We start from the raw sequence: 17,583 nt of genomic DNA, 5'->3' as shown, positions 1-17,583 counted from the left end.
ACCTTAATGGAACGCTTTCTCTTGACAGGGGGACGCCCGCGGCTTGTCTGGGTGGTGGGACATTCATTCGTGTCCAGAATGGAGTCGTGGTGGCAGCGATCGGGGCACAAGGCAAGCAGACCCAAGGCAACGTACATCCGCTGGATAGGACAGCCCGGCATGAGATGGGAGCAGTTGCTGCCGACCCTGGACGGCCTCATGGCGGATTCAGCGTGGCTGCCCGATGTCCTGATCATGCATCTTGGGGGTAACGACCTAGCATGATTGGGACGCAAGGCGGTGGGGCAGGCCATTCAAAAGGATCTCACCAAAGCAGCGGCATGGCTGGGCCCCACAACAGTGGTCTGGTCAGAGATGATCAGCAGGAGGCACTGGAGAGGTGCTGACTCCAACAAGGCGGTGGATAATGCGAGGCGCAAATTGAATATCGCTATGCACAAGTTCTGCTCTAGCAATGGCCTGGAATCAATCCGGCACGGCCTCATCCACCCGGGCCGCCCGGAACTTTATGGACAAGATGGGGTGCATCTCTCTGACAAGGGAATGGAGGTGTTCTGGGATAACTTGTGGGGCGCAATGGCGCTCGCAGGTTGTCTTAAAAAAAAAAAAAAAAAAGAAAGGGGAGCCGCGAACCAGGGGCAGGGGGGGAGCCGCAGAAAGATGTAAGCCTCCCTGCGGCGTGGCGGAAATCCTACAATGGTTGGCTAACCAAACACACCGGCGGGCAGTGTGTAGGAGGAGGGCCACTCACTTTTGAATGCTGCACGGCAGGGTGACGTGGCCGCACAAAGGAGGGGAGTAACAGGAGGAGACGGCACTCGCGGCCCAGACCCGGCCGGACGGCAGGGCGCAAATGGTAGCGAGCTGGGGACCTAACTCCAGACAGATAAGCTCCCCTCCACGACACGCAGAAGGGCGTGGCCAACCAACCACTGGAACACCAATAGACTGACAAGGAACTGGTTGTGTACAAGTGCCATTTACGAACTGAGGAGTGCACAAAAAGACAGACACCTATTATCACAAGATGGTGTCATAATCTGTAATTTGATGTGCATGATTGATGGCTAGAGTTCGCAAATGGAAGATTGCACAACCAGTATGTTTTTAATATGTGTTTGATATTAATAAATCTGCGGCCAACAATGACCACTACTAAGAACCGCTATTGTTGGCTGACATTATTTCCTAGTAGTGGCAGGAAAGGTATGCAGAATGCAGACCGGCGAGTAAGTATGTGTTGGTGCCCACTGAATGGGCACATGCGAGGGTTATTGCAGAGGCCGCCGCACCCTCCCGCAGGGGGGGGGGGAGGCTCGAGGGCCGGCGCCATAACCCACGCGGTGCCAGCAGTAGGGGTGAACTGGTTCTGGGCGCCCAGCCACCCCGACAGGAAGTGACCCCGTGACCTGGCGCCCCCAAGGGGTGGCCAATGGTCAACCAAGCTATGTTTGAACCCCCCAATCAGGGGGGTTTCACCTGAGACCCCCTAGGGGTTTCGTGAGGATTTAAGCGCCGCCGCGCCCCAGCAGAAGCACAACGTCTTCGAGGAGCTGGGAGAGCGGCGCGACAACAACATCGTTTGATCACCGGTGAGAATCACAGTTCTCACCGGTGTGGGCCGTCGCGCCGATGCCCGTGGCGGCTCCGTGACCAAGGCAGTCCTCTAGGCGCACGCAGTCCGGAGGGGCATCCAACTGCAGCAGGAGGTCAGGCGGAGCGGTTCTGGCCCGGCCCGCGCAGGTCTCCCCGGCAGCTAGGTGGTGATGGCAGCCACCATTTAAGGCCGCCCTGCCCACGCGCCCGCAATGACGGCCTCCAGGAGGATCAGTCCACGCAGTGCAAGGATAGCGGCAGCTGTGGATAGTGGGTGGGCTTCGCTTCACGGCAGTATCATTTCCAGCGATGTGGGGCACATAAAGAGCAGGATAATAGGCGGATGGTGCCCCGAGCTGCAGGGGCTTCACGTAAGTGCGGCCATCTTGCTTGGTGCACTCTAGCTCCCCACCATGATTGCCTTTTTTATTGATTTTTAGGTAGATTTTAAAATCATTTTATATGCATTTGCTGTAGCATGGATTGACATAGCTTTCTTACTATTAGATACCTTGTTAGTCGACTTATGTATGAGGAGTGGGTGTCGCGAGGCTCAGTTAGGCCTGGGAATTAATGCTGCCATTTTAACAGGCACGTGTTTACTACATTGCCTTCTCTTTCAAACAAACAATGACTTTGGACACATGTGTGACAGTATAGGATTATTTCCCTGAAACTACATTACTTACAAATTCCACATCGTAAGAACACTATCAACACCTTGAACATCTCATAGAGGGTTTGAACATACATTGTGCATATGTAGCTGTTTGTTATTTTTCCATGAGGCGATGCAGCTATCAATAGTTCATAAACAATGTTGGCCTGACTAAGGTCTGAGTTCGGACGCAAGTAATTATTTGGTTATAAAAATGCATTTCCAGGTTAGGGCAGAGGAGCACTTTCTGTCATTGCAAGATCACTATACACTAAAACCTCAGCTCAGCTGCTTGCTGATTCCTCTGCAAGGAGAGATGTTCAACCTGTGACCAAGACGGGGATCCACATATGTACCTTTCAGGTAATGGATCATCAAATAGGGGATTCTTGGCAGAACACATTCACACCCTAGGCATCTAGGTTAGGGAACGCATGGTAGGAGAAGGCTGTATGCTGTTTTATATGCTTGCATACAAACTTTGTTTTAGCAATATGGTGGAACTATTTATTTTGTTCACTGTTCTTATCATGCTAATTACTTGTATCTGCTTTTGCCTATTGATCATTTAAGCACATATCTTCTATACAAGAATCCGGATGGTTTAATAAATATTGAAAACGCCCCTCAGTGTATTCCTTGTATATTTCTACAAGAGAGAGCATGAGTAACTGAGCAAAAGGGTTTTAGATCTCTTATGATTCCTGGGGTAGTCAGGGTTATCAAGTTTTGTGGTTGCCAAAACCATTTGCTAGATGTCTAGGCTTAGGGGTGCTTATTGTTGCACTATGAGCTAGCTGGCCTATAGGCCAATATATCCTGCGGGGTGCTCAGAATCAGTCTGGCACAATCCCAATCTTTACGTTACTTAACAAACGTACAGGTCCTACTGGCAATTGGAAACTAAATGACAGTACATATAGAAGCCATTACTTTACTTACATACAGGATCGGAAATGCATCATGCATTTTTATAAATGCATGTTCACTTGTAATTTTTTGTATCTACGTACTGATATAAGCCTAATCCTTCCGTATTGGCAGAGAGGACAATTAAAATTTGTCTCATTAAGAGAAAAAAAGTTTAAGAAGTATAAAATGTGAGTAGCTGGCAGATGTACCGCAGGTCTTGTCCTATTGACAGAAGGTAGTCTGAAGTGCTTTTCGTAGACTCATGTATGTGGAGAGATGAATCAAGAGACATACTTATTAAGCTGAATCATCCCCATCGCAACCTTCCTGGATAAACTGAAATCCAATACTGGTGATCTTTAGGACATTTAAGACATACTGTTGCCAAAGAGCAATGTGAAAACAACGTTATTTTAGTCCCGGTACTACAGCCAGAAGGCAAGATGGGTGGGGGCATTTCTCCTTCAGTGGCCTCATATGTTCTTCCAATGATACACACCATCTTGAGGATGCTAGTTGTGCTGAGGAGAGACGGTGAAGAAATTATCATGGTAGTTTTTTTCTGGCCTCTTCCAACTTGGTTTTCTGAACTCAGGCAATTATGATGGAGTTTCTTTGTTGGCTTCTCATTCAGTGTGTGTCAAGTCACATATATAGGGTACGCATTTCCACAGCTTTTTCCATTGCCGTGAGGGTAACGGCCGTCTGTCTGTATCGCTCCTGCCACTGCAGTGATAGAGACGGCTTCCAGGAACACTGCCATCACTGAGGCCCAGCCGTGAGGGAAACAGCAGAGAGGAAGACTGCAGCACCAAGAATCCCCCAGTGCTCGCGCCCCCTGTGACGCCGTAGTTGTGCCAGGAGGCGCAACAAAAGCATCGACACACTCCAGCGGCGCGGGAAGCATATCCACAGCTTTTTCCATTGCCGTGAGGGGAACGGCCGTCTGTCTGCATCGCTCCTGCCACTGCCATGAGAGAGACGGCTTCCAGGATCACTGCAATCACTGAGGCCCAGCCATGAGGGGAACGGCAGAGAGGAGGACCGCAGCACCCAGAATCCCCCAGTGCTCGCGCCCCCTGTGATGCCCTAGTTGCGCCAGGAGGAGCAACAAAAGCATCAACACACTCCTACGGCGCCCGTCAGAGCCCAGAAGAGGCCGGGCTGGGCCAGCCCTCTGTCATCGCAAGTGTGGAGTTCCTAATTTCAAGATAGCACCAAGGTACTGTTGCTGTGTGGAAATCCACAGTTTGCTACGCTTAGTATTTGCCTAGCCTGTTTCATATTTTAACTGGCCTGCCTTGCTGAATAACTCAGACTTTCTGCTTTTAGCACTATGCCACTTATTGTTTGTTTGACTTGTAAGCCGCCTGCGTCCTTGTACAGTGTAGCCCTTCTGCAATTAGTATTACCTCATTTTTACCCCATTTTACTGTCTGAGTGGAGTGGAATCTTCAACAGTGTGGGGTATAGGACTATTATCCCCACACTGCAACGTGTTGTGGAAGGGAGGCTGTTAGTGCTCAGTACTCAGATTCTGGAAAGAGCAAGGGAAGGAGCACCTATTCCGGCCAGAGTGGAGTTTAGTACTATTTTCTTTTCGCCTATTGTTTTGTGTAGCCCAGACTATATGACTTGGAATTTGGAACTGTCTCTGTACAACTCCGTATAAAGTGACTATAATACTGCTCGGTCTCCCTTAAATTGTTTGCCATTTTTTCATAATACCCAGCGCAAGGGAAACATTGATTGGTGCTCTGTCTACATTCATAAGTAGTGGTTTCTACTTCCTCGTTTCTTTTTAAAGTGTGTGTTGAGTAAGGGTAAGGCGCTAACTGGGAAGGTGGTGATGGAACACTTGATGCCTTTCTGACAAGAGCAGAATCGGCACTAATGCATGAAATAGCATTAACCGAACGCCGACTTTCCCTCGAACCCGTGGTAAGGTCATCACAAGTGAATTCAGATGTATATGACCTAACTGGTATTAATGTCCAGAATAAGGAAATAGCTCCAACCCTGGCACTTTTGGATTCACGGCCCACCGAGGTAAATCTACCAGATTGTAACCAGGGACAACAGGAATCGGTTGAGCATAATCCAATAACTACTGGGTCCAGGGGACAAACATCTAAAATTAATCATTCAAGATCTCTTCAACCACCTGCCAAAAAAAATGAAAGGGTCAGTGGGCAGTCAGACAGGTTTCTGTAAGGGGGAAAAATCAAACTCCTAATTCGAAAGTGACTACGGGTCAGCTAAACACCGCTTTTTCAGAGTCAATCCCTGTGACTAATACTATACAAGATGTCAACCCCGGAGAATTCTGGAATAAAGTTAGAGAGATCTTTACAGATTCTTTAAAACCTGTGCTAAATATGTTGGGTGACATGGGGATGAAAGTTCTGAGTGGTATTGGCGCTTTACAAAGTATCGCCAAAACAATATTCGAGTCACTATTTTAGTTGTTGGGTGCCTAGGTATGGGTCATCATCCTTGCCCACAAATGATCAATAGATCCAAAATGTATATTCAATCCTATCACACCAACTTTGAGTATTCACAAGAAACAATGTCACACTTTAAATTCACAAAGTCAATTCAGATCGAGATTATATATATGGTTCGTTTAATCCTTAAGGCTTTCTCCAAGTCCAGCCAACACGTGTTTCATCGAATGGGCAGGTACCCACGACTTCATCAGGGCTGGGAAAGAAAATACAATACAAACAAATATTGTAGTTTCGAGATACATTGTCTAGAGGTCACATTTTATACATGTAATTAATTCTTGATATTTAGTCTACATGACATGCAAGTGAGAATATTTTATACCACTTAGCATTTACCATATTGTTGAGACAGATAAGTGTGTTTCTCTCTTATTGTCAAGAGAAATTTCTTGCTAGGAAAGGAGGTGGTAAAAAGAGGTCTCCCATAGAAAGGATGACAATTGCCTCCTTTATGAGGCAAAAGAGTGCCCCACAGTTCGTGAAGTCACCAAATACACCGGTAGCACCAGATTTCCGATATCGTTCCGGCGCTGTGCCTCACCAATTATATTTCAGCCATAGTACCATATTAGAGTGATCTTTTTCAATACCAGTGCAGAGTATCAATCATCGTATATATAGGTGGGTTATTATCAAAATGTGAAGTACCCGAAATTTTTAAGACTGAGTATTACTACTCAGGCTTACCTGATATTCAATATTGGTAGGTTATATGCCTGTGAATTGTCATAATATATACATTTTGTGAATTCCATGTAAAGGGTTATATTATCCATGTAAATACATCAATGAATAATACATGACCCGGCCCAGAAACGTACCTTCAAATGTCCTTTTCTCTATAAATCTACATGTACTCATCCGGCCCCATAGTTTGGAAGTCAAGCATCACCAGGTGACGAAGGTTCTCCGAATCTATACGGGTACACCTTACTGAAAATATAATTCGATACCATAAAAATGTATCTAACTTCAAACCTATATATGTACGCATTACTTTACGTCTCACTCCGTTTTCGATCAATAACAATAATTTTCACGGGCATCCACAGTGAAATAGTTTTAAATATTATGAAACCCATGAAAAACCTAATAACTTGGACTATTTAGTAATGTATAAGCTGTATCCTTACGACTTATTTCCACCTGGATAATATACAACACATATATATTTTCCTACAGCGTTGACTAACAGACACAAAATCGGGGTGCCTAAAGAAACTTTTAACCCAGCCACGTGAGGCTGGGTCGGAACTATAACCAGCCAGAAGGTACGTTTCTGGCCCGGTTTATGTATTATTCATTGATGTATTTACATGGATAATATAACCCTTTACATGGAATTCACAAAATGTATATATTATGACAATTCACAGGCATATAACCTACCAATATCGAATATCAGGTAAGCCTGAGTAGTAATACTCAGTCTTAATAATTGTGGGTACTTCACATTTTGATAATAACCAACCTATATATACGATGATTGATACTCTGCACTGGTATTGAAAAAGATCACTCTAATATGGTACTATGGCTGAAATATAATTGGTGAGGCACAGCGCCGGAACGATATCGGAAATCTGGTGCTACCGGTGTATTTGGTGACTTCACGAACTGTGGAGCACTCTTTTGCCTCATAAAGGAGGCAATTGTCATCCTTTCTATGGGAGACCTCTTTTTCCCACCTCCTTTCCTAGCAAGAAATTTCACTTGACAGTAGGAGAGAAACACACTTATCTGTTTCAACAATATGGTAAATGCTAAGTGGTATAAAATATTCTCACTTGCATGTCATGTAGACTAAATACCAAGAATGAATTACATGTATAAAATGTGACCACTAGACAATGTATCTCAAAACTACAATATTTGTTTGTATTGTATTTTCTTTCCCAGCCCTGATGAAGTCGTGGGTACCTGCCCATTCGACGAAACACGTGTTGGCTGGACTTGGAGAAAGCCTTAAGGATTAAACGAACCATATATATAATCTCGATCTGAATTGACTTTGTGAATTTAAAGTGTGACATTGTTTCTTGTGAATACTCAAAGGTGGTGTGATAGGACTGAATATACATGTTGGGTGACATGGAGGGTCGACTGTCTAGCATAGAGAAGCGAATAAATACCCAGACTGTTCCATTGACTAATAAAAGGAATATCCATGTAAACGTTGAGCCTCCCCAGTGTGCAGGTGAGCAAACCCCTATATCTCGTTTGAGTAATATTACTGATAAGAACTACCAAAATTGCTCACAGTCAGGTCTGTATTCACAGATTGGAAATGCTAGATCAGTAGGACTACCTCAACCTGGAATAGGGAGAGAAAGGGCGACAGAGAATCAGATAGGGGGTACTGAACATTCACAGTCAGTGCCCCCTGGACAAGGTATTCTAGGTCGACAAATAGCCAGAGTGAACCTGGAAGATAAAGCAATTCCCCTTCCATTTAGGCAAAAGGAGTTGCCCCAAAGTCTTTGCATCTCCCACCAGACACAACTCCGCTGACGGTGGTGCTGGTTAATATTCCTTCGCTCTCTCCTGGGGAAACGGAACACTGCTCGGCCTTGAGAAATAAAGCCTTGCACTTTCTATTCAGGAGAACGGGAATTAAAAACAGTCTTTTCTCGGAATTTAGAATGGCCAGACGAATTGATTGGGTGGGCAATTTAGAGAAAAGGCTACCTGGAGACTGTACTGTGTTATCTTTTTCCTCACGACAATTAGTGCAAACAATTATGGAGAGGATGGGTAATTGGCCAGTAAGAAACAAGGGGATAAGTGTGGTCCAGTTGGACTTTTTCTATCACCCCCCCCAACATTGGTTCGGAATTGCAGAGAAGGAGGACCATTTATTGGGCCCCCTTCTCACATTTATTCTAAACCCAGTTTTAACCATTTTGAGGCACTGAATAACCTGGAGGAGATAGATTGACTGTGCAATATATCCCCTCCGTCGACAGGTGGTGTAGGGTTAGGTGATTGTCAACCTATGGGGCGGGCGATTATATGGAGACCTTCATTTAGAGACGCCCTCAACAACCCCTTTACCCCAGGAAAACTAAAGATCTCAATGGGAAATGCAGTCTCTATAAGCCCAACAACTGCGCAGGTGGAGATTTTTGACTCTAGCACCAATCTTATGGGTTTAGATGATGTAATACTTAATTGCTCATCTCACCCCTGTTTGAGTAATGTCCTATCTCGCCCTCCCACTAAAAAATGAAACTTCTGTTCTTGGAACGTAGCTGGGTTGCGCTCAAAGGTAGATAATATAGAGTGGATTGAGTTTATACTCGGCAAGGATATTTTAACCCTACAAGAAACATGGTGTATAGACGCAATACAAATTAATGGTTATAAAACATTTAACACGCAGGCTGTAAAGAGTGGGGGGGGGGGGGGGGGGGGGGTAGACCAAAAGGTGGACTTTGCACTTTTATCTCAAATTGTTTGATCGTGGATAAGCTAGTATTTCATCAAGGTGATTGTTATTATCTCATTTTGGAAATGGTAAGTAGTGTAACCCAATATGTGATTGTGGTTAATTTTTTATAATAATGTCCCAGAGGGTGAACTTGTTACGGTGGTTAGAGCACTGAGAAGGGGCATTGAATACGATTTATAAAGGGGGTAGAAAAGAATGGATGTTAATTGTTCAGGGAGATTTAAACTGTGCTCCATATAGTAATACTGATCCTAGGTTGTGTGGTTTGGCCGAGAAGGAAGAACAACATTGTATGCATTTTTGTCATTCAAGGATTGGGGAGTGTTTCAATGAACTTTTGCATATGTTTGATCTGAGTATTGTAAATGACCTTTTAGTTCCTCTTGTTCCTTTGTCCTATACCTTTAATGGCCGAGGATTTGCATCAATAATTGATTATATGCTAATCTCCCAGATCCATGCATCAAGGGTCAACATATTTAAGGTAGAGGATATCGTGCTGAGTGATCATTACCTGCTTTGTTTAGCGATTACACCGCCCTGATAATTCCCCATAACTGCAAACCCTAGAGAGGTGATACTTTATCAGGTGAACTAGCCCTAAACTCGTTGTGCTGGTCAAAGGTGGACCCAGTGGGGTTGACAGAACACTGATTACCAATTGTAAACGTGAAATGGATATTTGTTTATATGAGCACTCTCCTTGCAAAGAGATAGTTCAATCCTTTATAGAGATTACAAAAGAGGTGAAGATTCTTTTAAGGGCTCATCCTCAAACAAAACAGAAAAAAAGGAAGGTTGGTTCGATAAAAACTGTACATTAGCCCACTCAAATCTAAAGGGGCTTTTACGTATGAAGCTGAGATCTATCCCTGAGGTAAGAAAAGCAAGGATAGAATACCAAAGAGCATTAAAGGCAATGAAAAGTGGCCTAAGGGATGAGGCCTGGGAAGCCCTTCATTCCGCTGCTATGCATAAAAATAACGTGGCCTTCTGGAAAGCAGTTAGAGCACCTTTCCTGACTCTGAACCAGGGTCCGATAATTGAGATTGTGATCTCCGAAGAGGACGGGGTTAACTTCTTCTCTAAAGTTTATAATGATAATTCACAAGGGGTTCCTGTGAGGAACCATATCAATACTTCTCAATCTGTAAACCCGGTGATTCCTATGCAGGTAACGCTGGAGGAAGTGAAAAAGGCCCTGGTACTGAGCCAAGGTGGCAAGGCTCCAGGACCCGATGGCGTCCCAGTTGACCGGTTTAAACAATGTGCAATTGCGGGGTCCTCTAATTACTCAGGTAATCAATGCAAGCTTAAGTTCCACACTTCCAGGGGCCTTGGCAGAATCCACAATAATTCCAATTTTCAAGAAGGGGGAAGTTATAGACCCATCTCCCTTCTTGATTCTATGGTGAAGTTCATAGGTCGGATTCTTTTAGAACGACTCGAAACGTGGGCAGAAGATGCCGGCACCCTCTCGGACCTACAATATGGCTTTAGAGAGGGGTTAGGCACTGTCGAGCAAAGTTTAAATCTGTCTATGTTAATGGGGAAGTACCTAAGGGCAAAGAAGGGCCGCCTGTTTATGGCTTTTGTTGATTTATCGGCAGCATTCGACTCAGTGAGACACAGAAAATTATGGGAGATTCTGGTCTCGTGGGTGCGGAGCCCAATATAGTTGCCTTTTTGCAACAATTATATAGTGAGGCGGCTGCTAGGGTCCGATATGGCAAGGGAGGCGAGTACACTAGAGCTTTTCCCGTCAGGCGGGGGGGGGGGTGGCAGGCAGGGCTGTGTCCTAGCCCCCTTCCTTTTTTAATTTGTACATATATGCACTAGGAGACAAGCTACTTAAGAGTGGGCAAGATTTCCCACGAGTAGGAGGCCGTCCGATACCTACTTTACTGTATGCGGACGATGCAGTTCTGATGGCACTCACGCAAAATGGTCTACAAAGGGTTTTATGCAATTTTAATGTTTTTATGAAGGATCTGGATTTACCAATTAGCTAGCCTGGACCAGCATGAGCGTCAATGACACCATCAACACCATGAGCACAATCCACTCCGGCTCTCCGTCAGACCCATTCCCGCACCACGTATTCAACAAAGCAAGCAACTCCATCGCACCCCACCTATGCAACGCCATCAATCTCTCCCTTGAGACCACGACCTTCCCAGAGAGCTGGAAACATGCCGAGATCAACACCCTACTCAAAAAAACCAAGGCAGGCCCAAGAGACGTCAAGAACTTCCAACCCATCTCTCTTCTCCCCTTCCCGGCCAAGGTCATTGAGAAAATTGTTAACAGACCCGATACCTCGAAGAGAACAGAATCCTGGACCCTTCCCAGTCAGGGTTCCGCAGCAACCACAGCACCGAGACCACCCTCATCGCTGCCTCTGACGACATCAGGACCCTGCTGGACAACGGCAAGACAGCAGCACTCATCCTCCTAGACCTCTCTGCCACCTTCAACACCATCTGCCACCGCACACTACGCGCATGCCTCCATGCCGCAGGGATCCGAGACAAGGCTCTGGATTGGACCACCTCCTTCCTCTCCCGCAGAACCCAGAGCGTCCAACTCCCCCCATTCCGTTCCAAAGCCTCCGAGATCATCTGCGGCGTACCCTAGGGCTCCTCCCTCAGCCCGACGCTGTTCAACATTTACATGGCCCCGCTCGCACACATCGCCCGACCTCAACATAATCTCCTACGCCGACGACACTCTACTGATCCTCTCCCTCAGCAAGGTCCCCATCACCGCCAAAGCCAACCTCCATGAAGGAATGAAGGTCGTCGCCGACTGGATGAAGATCAGCCGTCTGAAGCTGAACTCGGAAAAGACGGAGGTCCTCTTCCTCGGCTCCAACCTGTCAGTCTGGGGCAACTCCGGGTGGCCAACGGCACTGAGGGCAGCCCCGACCCCCACCGACCACGTACGCAACCTGGGAATCATCCTCGACTCAACGCTCTCAATGACCAAGCAAGTCAACGCCGTCTCCTCTCCTGCTTCAACACCCTCTGCATGCTTTGCAAGACCTACAGATGGATCCCGACAGATACAAGAAAGACAGTCTCCCAGGCCCTCGTCAGCAGCAGACTCGACTACGGAAACGCCCTCTACACAGGAGCCCCGACCAAGCTCATCAATCGACTACAAAGCATCCAAAACGCCTTGGCACGACTGATCCTCTATGTACCACGACACGGCCACATCACCCCCACCTGAGAGCCCTGCACTGCCTCCCAGTTAACAAGAGGATATCCTTAAAGCTCCTCACCCACGCACACAAGGCACTCCACAAGAACTGCCCAGCCCACCTCAACAGACGGCTCTCCTTCTACACCCCCAACCGCCAGCTACGCTCCGCCAACCTCTCACTCGCCAACGTACCGCGCATCCAAAGAACCACCACCGGCGGGAGATACTTCCCCCACCTCGCCGCCAAAGACATGGAACACCCTCCCACTGAGCCTACGACAGACCCAAGACCTGCTGACCTTCAGGAGGATGCTAAAAACCTGGCTGTTTGATCAGTAGCAGCCCCCACCTCCCCCCCCCCAGCGCCTTGAGACCCTCGCGGGTATGTAGTGCGCTTAACAAACGACTGATTGATTGATTGATTGACCAATTAATGTTTCTAAAACCTTTATCATGAATTGTGGAAATAAGAAATACAGAGGCTGGGGAAGGGAAACTTTCTTGGAAGGCAATAAGGTATCCCAAACAACAAGTTTCTCATATTTGGGTATCCTATTTATTGATGATGACACCTGGACAAAAACCATAACTGCGAAAAAAAACTTGCATTTATGAGAACCACCAGCGCACTTGGCACATTCTGTAAGAAACTGGGGCGTAAGCCACCGGGAGAGATTATACAAATTTATGAGGCAAAATGTCTCTCAGTGGCCATGTATGGAGCAGGGGGCATGAGGGTTCACGAACACACTTCCGATACAATTGGTGGAAAACGCCTTTCTGCGCTTTATCTTGTCGGCACCACAAAGCACGGCCACCTTTGCCTGCCATGAGGAATTGGGTCTTGCTTATGTATCGGATCTTATTAAATTAGAACCCATACTCCTCTGCCACGAGAAATGGACAAAGGAACAGACGGCATTGAATAGAAATATGATGGCGGATGTAATGAGACTTGATGGGGTCCGTATGATCCCCTGGACGAAGTATGTTGAGTCTTTTTTATCACTATTAGGCAACCCAGAGTGTTATTCAAACCCCAGCTCAATGATTGGTATCTCTAGAAAGGAGTTAAAATCTAGTGGCATTGCGTACCTAGTTGAAGAGAGAGCATCAGGTGAGCTATCGAAACCTTGTGTGTTGAAACATCAGTTAACACTAACATCTGGAGGGATGGAGCCATACCTGTCCTTTGTATCTAGTGGGTTTGATAGAATGTTGCTTTTTAGATTCAGGTTAGGATCCATTCACAGATTATTGTCATTTCCTATAATGAATGACTGTTCGCATAATTTATCAGCCTGCCTGTGTGATTCCCAATCAAATCAGACAACACTACACGTGATGTTTTTCTGTAAATTGTATGTGACACCAAGAAAAGCGTTAATTGTACCCATTTTAAAAGCGTATGGCCTTAGAGAGTGTCGCATAGCGCTAATTTGCTTGAAATCCCTAGAAAATGTACATATTGCCTGGAGGATTGCTTTATACATTAAAAGAGTGCTCCGAATCAGGAAAACACTGGGTTGGATAGTAAGGCGCAGGGGGGGGTGGGTGGTGACCGATGATATGTGTAATGGGTTTTAATGATTTTTAAACTCATAATCGTTTTTTGAATGTATTTTATAACGGAATAGAATCTGTTTTAGCTTGTATGCTTTTTGGCAAAAAGGGTGTTCTATCAGTTTTAGCAAAGTCCTATTGTGTGGTAATTTTATAAATTCCGAGTAAATGAACTGCTATGAACTCATTTTAAACATGAACTGGTTCTGTAAATTGTATTTTATTGTGCTTTTATGACTGTCCTCTTACAATCGAATAAAGCTTACTTTGATTGATTGACATATAGATGTCCTGAGCTCAATGGCTCAGGTTCTGATTAACAATAATGAGGCTGAGCGAAAAGGGATTCAGGAACACGTTCCAGCTGGTATCAGAAGCTTTACAATGGTTAGAGCACCTATCAACAGATAAGGCTTACACTTTTTCTTTTAATCCTTGTGCAATAGAAGGTTGCTTCATTCCCTGCCATATGAATCTAGACTTGGGTGGCAACACTGACAGTTCAGTGGGAAATGAATAAGGCTTTTGTCCATTATGGTGATATTTTGACACCTACGGAATTATTTATTCTTATATCCACATGGGTACATCCAGACCAGAGGAGAATATTTTGTTTGGCATATTGATCTATAAAATCTTATGGCAGTGATACGATCAATCAAAACACATATGGAGATCAGGAGGAGTTAGTTTGCAATTGTTCCTTCTACTTGGATCACACTAGATGCTGGCAACAAATGTATCTTCATTCCCATGATTTGCTCCTCAATTCATGTAGAATTAACACTTGACTTTCTTATTGAATCCAATGCACCACATATCAGGGACTCGGGATAGCAAAAGAGTGATGCTACTACTGTATCTGTCTATCAAAAGACCACAAAACCTATTTGTCAATTTTCTTAAGTGCAGAAAAATGCATAAAGTCAACAATGTCAAAACTTTTAAAGCCTAGGAACTGGTAGGCGAAGAGCCCCAAACTATTATTCAGTTGCACTCAGCCAGAGGAATTCCAACAACATGGGCTAAAGTACATCTTATTGTCCTGGTGTATTTCTGCTGTATAGTGTTGTGGCTATCTGTCTCTATGTTTATATCGCACTAAAAACTACAGGGGGGAACGGGCTAAGACTTCAAAGTACACAGATTAGGGACTCTATTATGAGATATTGGTAAGCCTGAAATAGAAAAGTGCGTGTGGCAGTAAGAGTAGTTGTGGAAAACAGCCACAGCCTTTGGAGGGGACTTTGTTGAACCCTCACAATGAGTGTGGTGCGATAGTAATGGAATGACTTGTGGATAATAATCCACATTACTCTGATCTTAGTCAATCGCCAACATAAATGAATTGTGGTGGCGACTAATGGATTAGACATATGGACGGGAAGAACCTTGTAGGCTGATTTTAAAACAGCAAAGGGGAATGGATGTCGTGTAGGCTGATATGGAAGCAACACAATGAAATGAAGGTCTTTAGGGATGCACGATCATATATAACAAGTGAGGAGATAAGTAATATACAGTACGATAAAATTATTTCAGATACATAACTACAATTGATCATTAGTACGCAAATAGTGCAGCGCAATAGCACAATAGCCATGCTCTTCGTGGAAAGAATTTAGGCTCACCTCCACCAACGGATATGCAATCTCATTGTAGATCTGTTCAGTTGGGTGTTCTTCAAAGTAGGCTCCGTCGAATGTGAACTGCTTGGGGGGTTCACTCCCTCTATCCATTTTCTGAATAAAACATTGGCCCAGCGTGCTGTTAATAGTCACCACCGCCCTACAGTTCAGATATTTCTCTCGCTCAATCATTGGTCGACAGCGAACTACCACCTTCACGGACTCCATGATCCTTTGCACACTTCAAACATAGTACTGAAGGTCCAAACATTAAGGTCTTAACTGAACACCATATGCTAAAGAGAATTTTTCATTTCCGATAGAATTCTGCAATGTAGTTTTTTCCTGTGTGAAAATGTTCTGTTTATGCTTTTGCATATCAACTTAATTTAACAATGTCTCATTGGAAGTGGACAACCCGGTCTCCAAATGCGAAGCGGCCACAAAAAGAACCAACTACTTTATTCCTACCAACTAGTGAACCTTCGTGTCCTAGAGGAGGTTTATATTGGTATCTGTATTCGGCATATGAAACGTGTCTGTGTCACACCTCCACCTCCTTCTCTTACTCGGCCTTTCTTCTGTGTTTCTCTCAGACTCTGTGCTTCAGTCTCGCCCCACCACGTTCTTCTTGCCTCCTACCTTTCAACATTACATCCTCACTTAGTTATAGCTCTTATCTTCCCATCCCAGTGTCCCATTCAGAATGTCAAACAGCTTTCCTTTCGAATTGTCTCTCGCCACGACATGGCGGGCAGACATTCACTCATCACTTTTTCGCTTCACTCTAATTCACTATAAAACTACATTCTATAGCTCCCCAGACCCATTAATCCGTCGTCAGTTACCCCTCCTCTCAACGGTAGCGTCTAGTTCATTAGAGAACGTACGTAACGACGCAGACGTAGGAAGCACGTTAAGCGCAACCCAGCGCCTTCCGTAGTCCCTTGTCGTGACAACAACGTTGTGCGTGTAATCGTGCGGTGATTGTTCCTACCTGGCTCCCTTCTCGTACGTGGTCTGCTGCTCCCCTGGTGTATAACGCTGCCATTAGTAGCAGACTCGCACAGTGAGTAGTGATCGGTGGTGCCATCGACAAATAACTGACAGCGACTCAAAATCAACCGTCTGACGCGTAGTAGGTCACATACATGGGGGCGTAGCTTGGACAGTGGGGTGGTGGTGAGTTTCGGATTTACCGACAACCACACTAGCATATCATGTCAATCAATGTATGTGAAACAGTGCAGGAGGGCTTATGGGTTGGTGGAAAGAGGAAGGAGAGCGAATTGTGAGGGGATACTTAAATCACAGTAATTGTAAAAAAAAAAACATGATTAAAGACCTTCAAAGCGGACTAGAGTGTGTATTTTTGTCTGAGAGCATTTAAAAATCCCAGATGAAATCCCAGAGACTCCTTACCATACTCAACTGAAAGCTCCTGTACCCAACTACTTCCTGTTCCATATGCATGAGCAGTTTGCCTGCTCCACAGAAACGATTACCTAGCTGAGGTCAAAATAACACCCCAATATGGCGCCTCCTCCCCAGTATGCATAAAGGGGAAAGCTGTCATGAGGACATCCTGAGGGAATGCGACATAACACTACCTCCGGGATATTGCCCACTACACCGGTTTCCTTACACCGCCCGGAATAAGACTACCAGCAAATTCATAGACCTGGGGTTGGTCCTGATAAAGAAGAAATTACTAGTCACTGGAAGGCAAACAGTTCCCCCAGCGTCTTAAGGTGGCTGCAGGAGTTTATAAAATGGGCAGATTGTGAAGGGATTTGTAGACTGCAAATGGCCCAAAGAACTGGCAATGAAAAAATACTGGACGCTGCAAGAGTGTCGGTGGTGTTAGTAGAGTTGCTCAAGCACCCGACTGATGATGACGAACCACCTCTTGAATGAGTAGAACTGTATGTGGGGGTTGAAAACCTGCCCTACCTGTGCACGTAGCCTGGGTGAATGAAAGTATACATTGCATAGGGGCTTACCATTTTTAGGTCTCGGCCTGCGTAGGCTGCGCTTGCGCAGTCTCGCTGCCGA

The 17,583-nt window shown here is 45.3% G+C and overlaps 1 protein-coding gene across 1 annotated transcript in view; it reads right to left on the bottom strand.

The window, feature by feature from the left end:
• Window positions 1–16,392, bottom strand: part of LOC147722860 (kinesin-like protein KIF17) — a 1,643,424-nt gene extending 1,627,032 nt beyond the window's left edge. Inside the window, exon 1 of the mRNA XM_086965286.1 lies at window positions 15,532–16,392. Coding sequence (XP_086821412.1) covers window positions 15,532–15,756 — 225 coding nt within the window. The 5' untranslated portion in view covers window positions 15,757–16,392. The remainder of the gene's footprint in view (window positions 1–15,531) is intronic.
• Between the last annotated feature and the right edge of the window lie 1,191 nt (window positions 16,393–17,583).

This window comes from Lissotriton vulgaris, chromosome 4_1 (assembly GCF_964263255.1).
Source record: "Lissotriton vulgaris chromosome 4_1, aLisVul1.2, whole genome shotgun sequence".
Lineage (NCBI taxonomy): Eukaryota > Metazoa > Chordata > Amphibia > Caudata > Salamandridae > Lissotriton > Lissotriton vulgaris.
The sequence above is the reverse complement of the archived record's forward strand: the minus strand, read 5'-3'. Positions and strand labels throughout refer to the sequence as shown.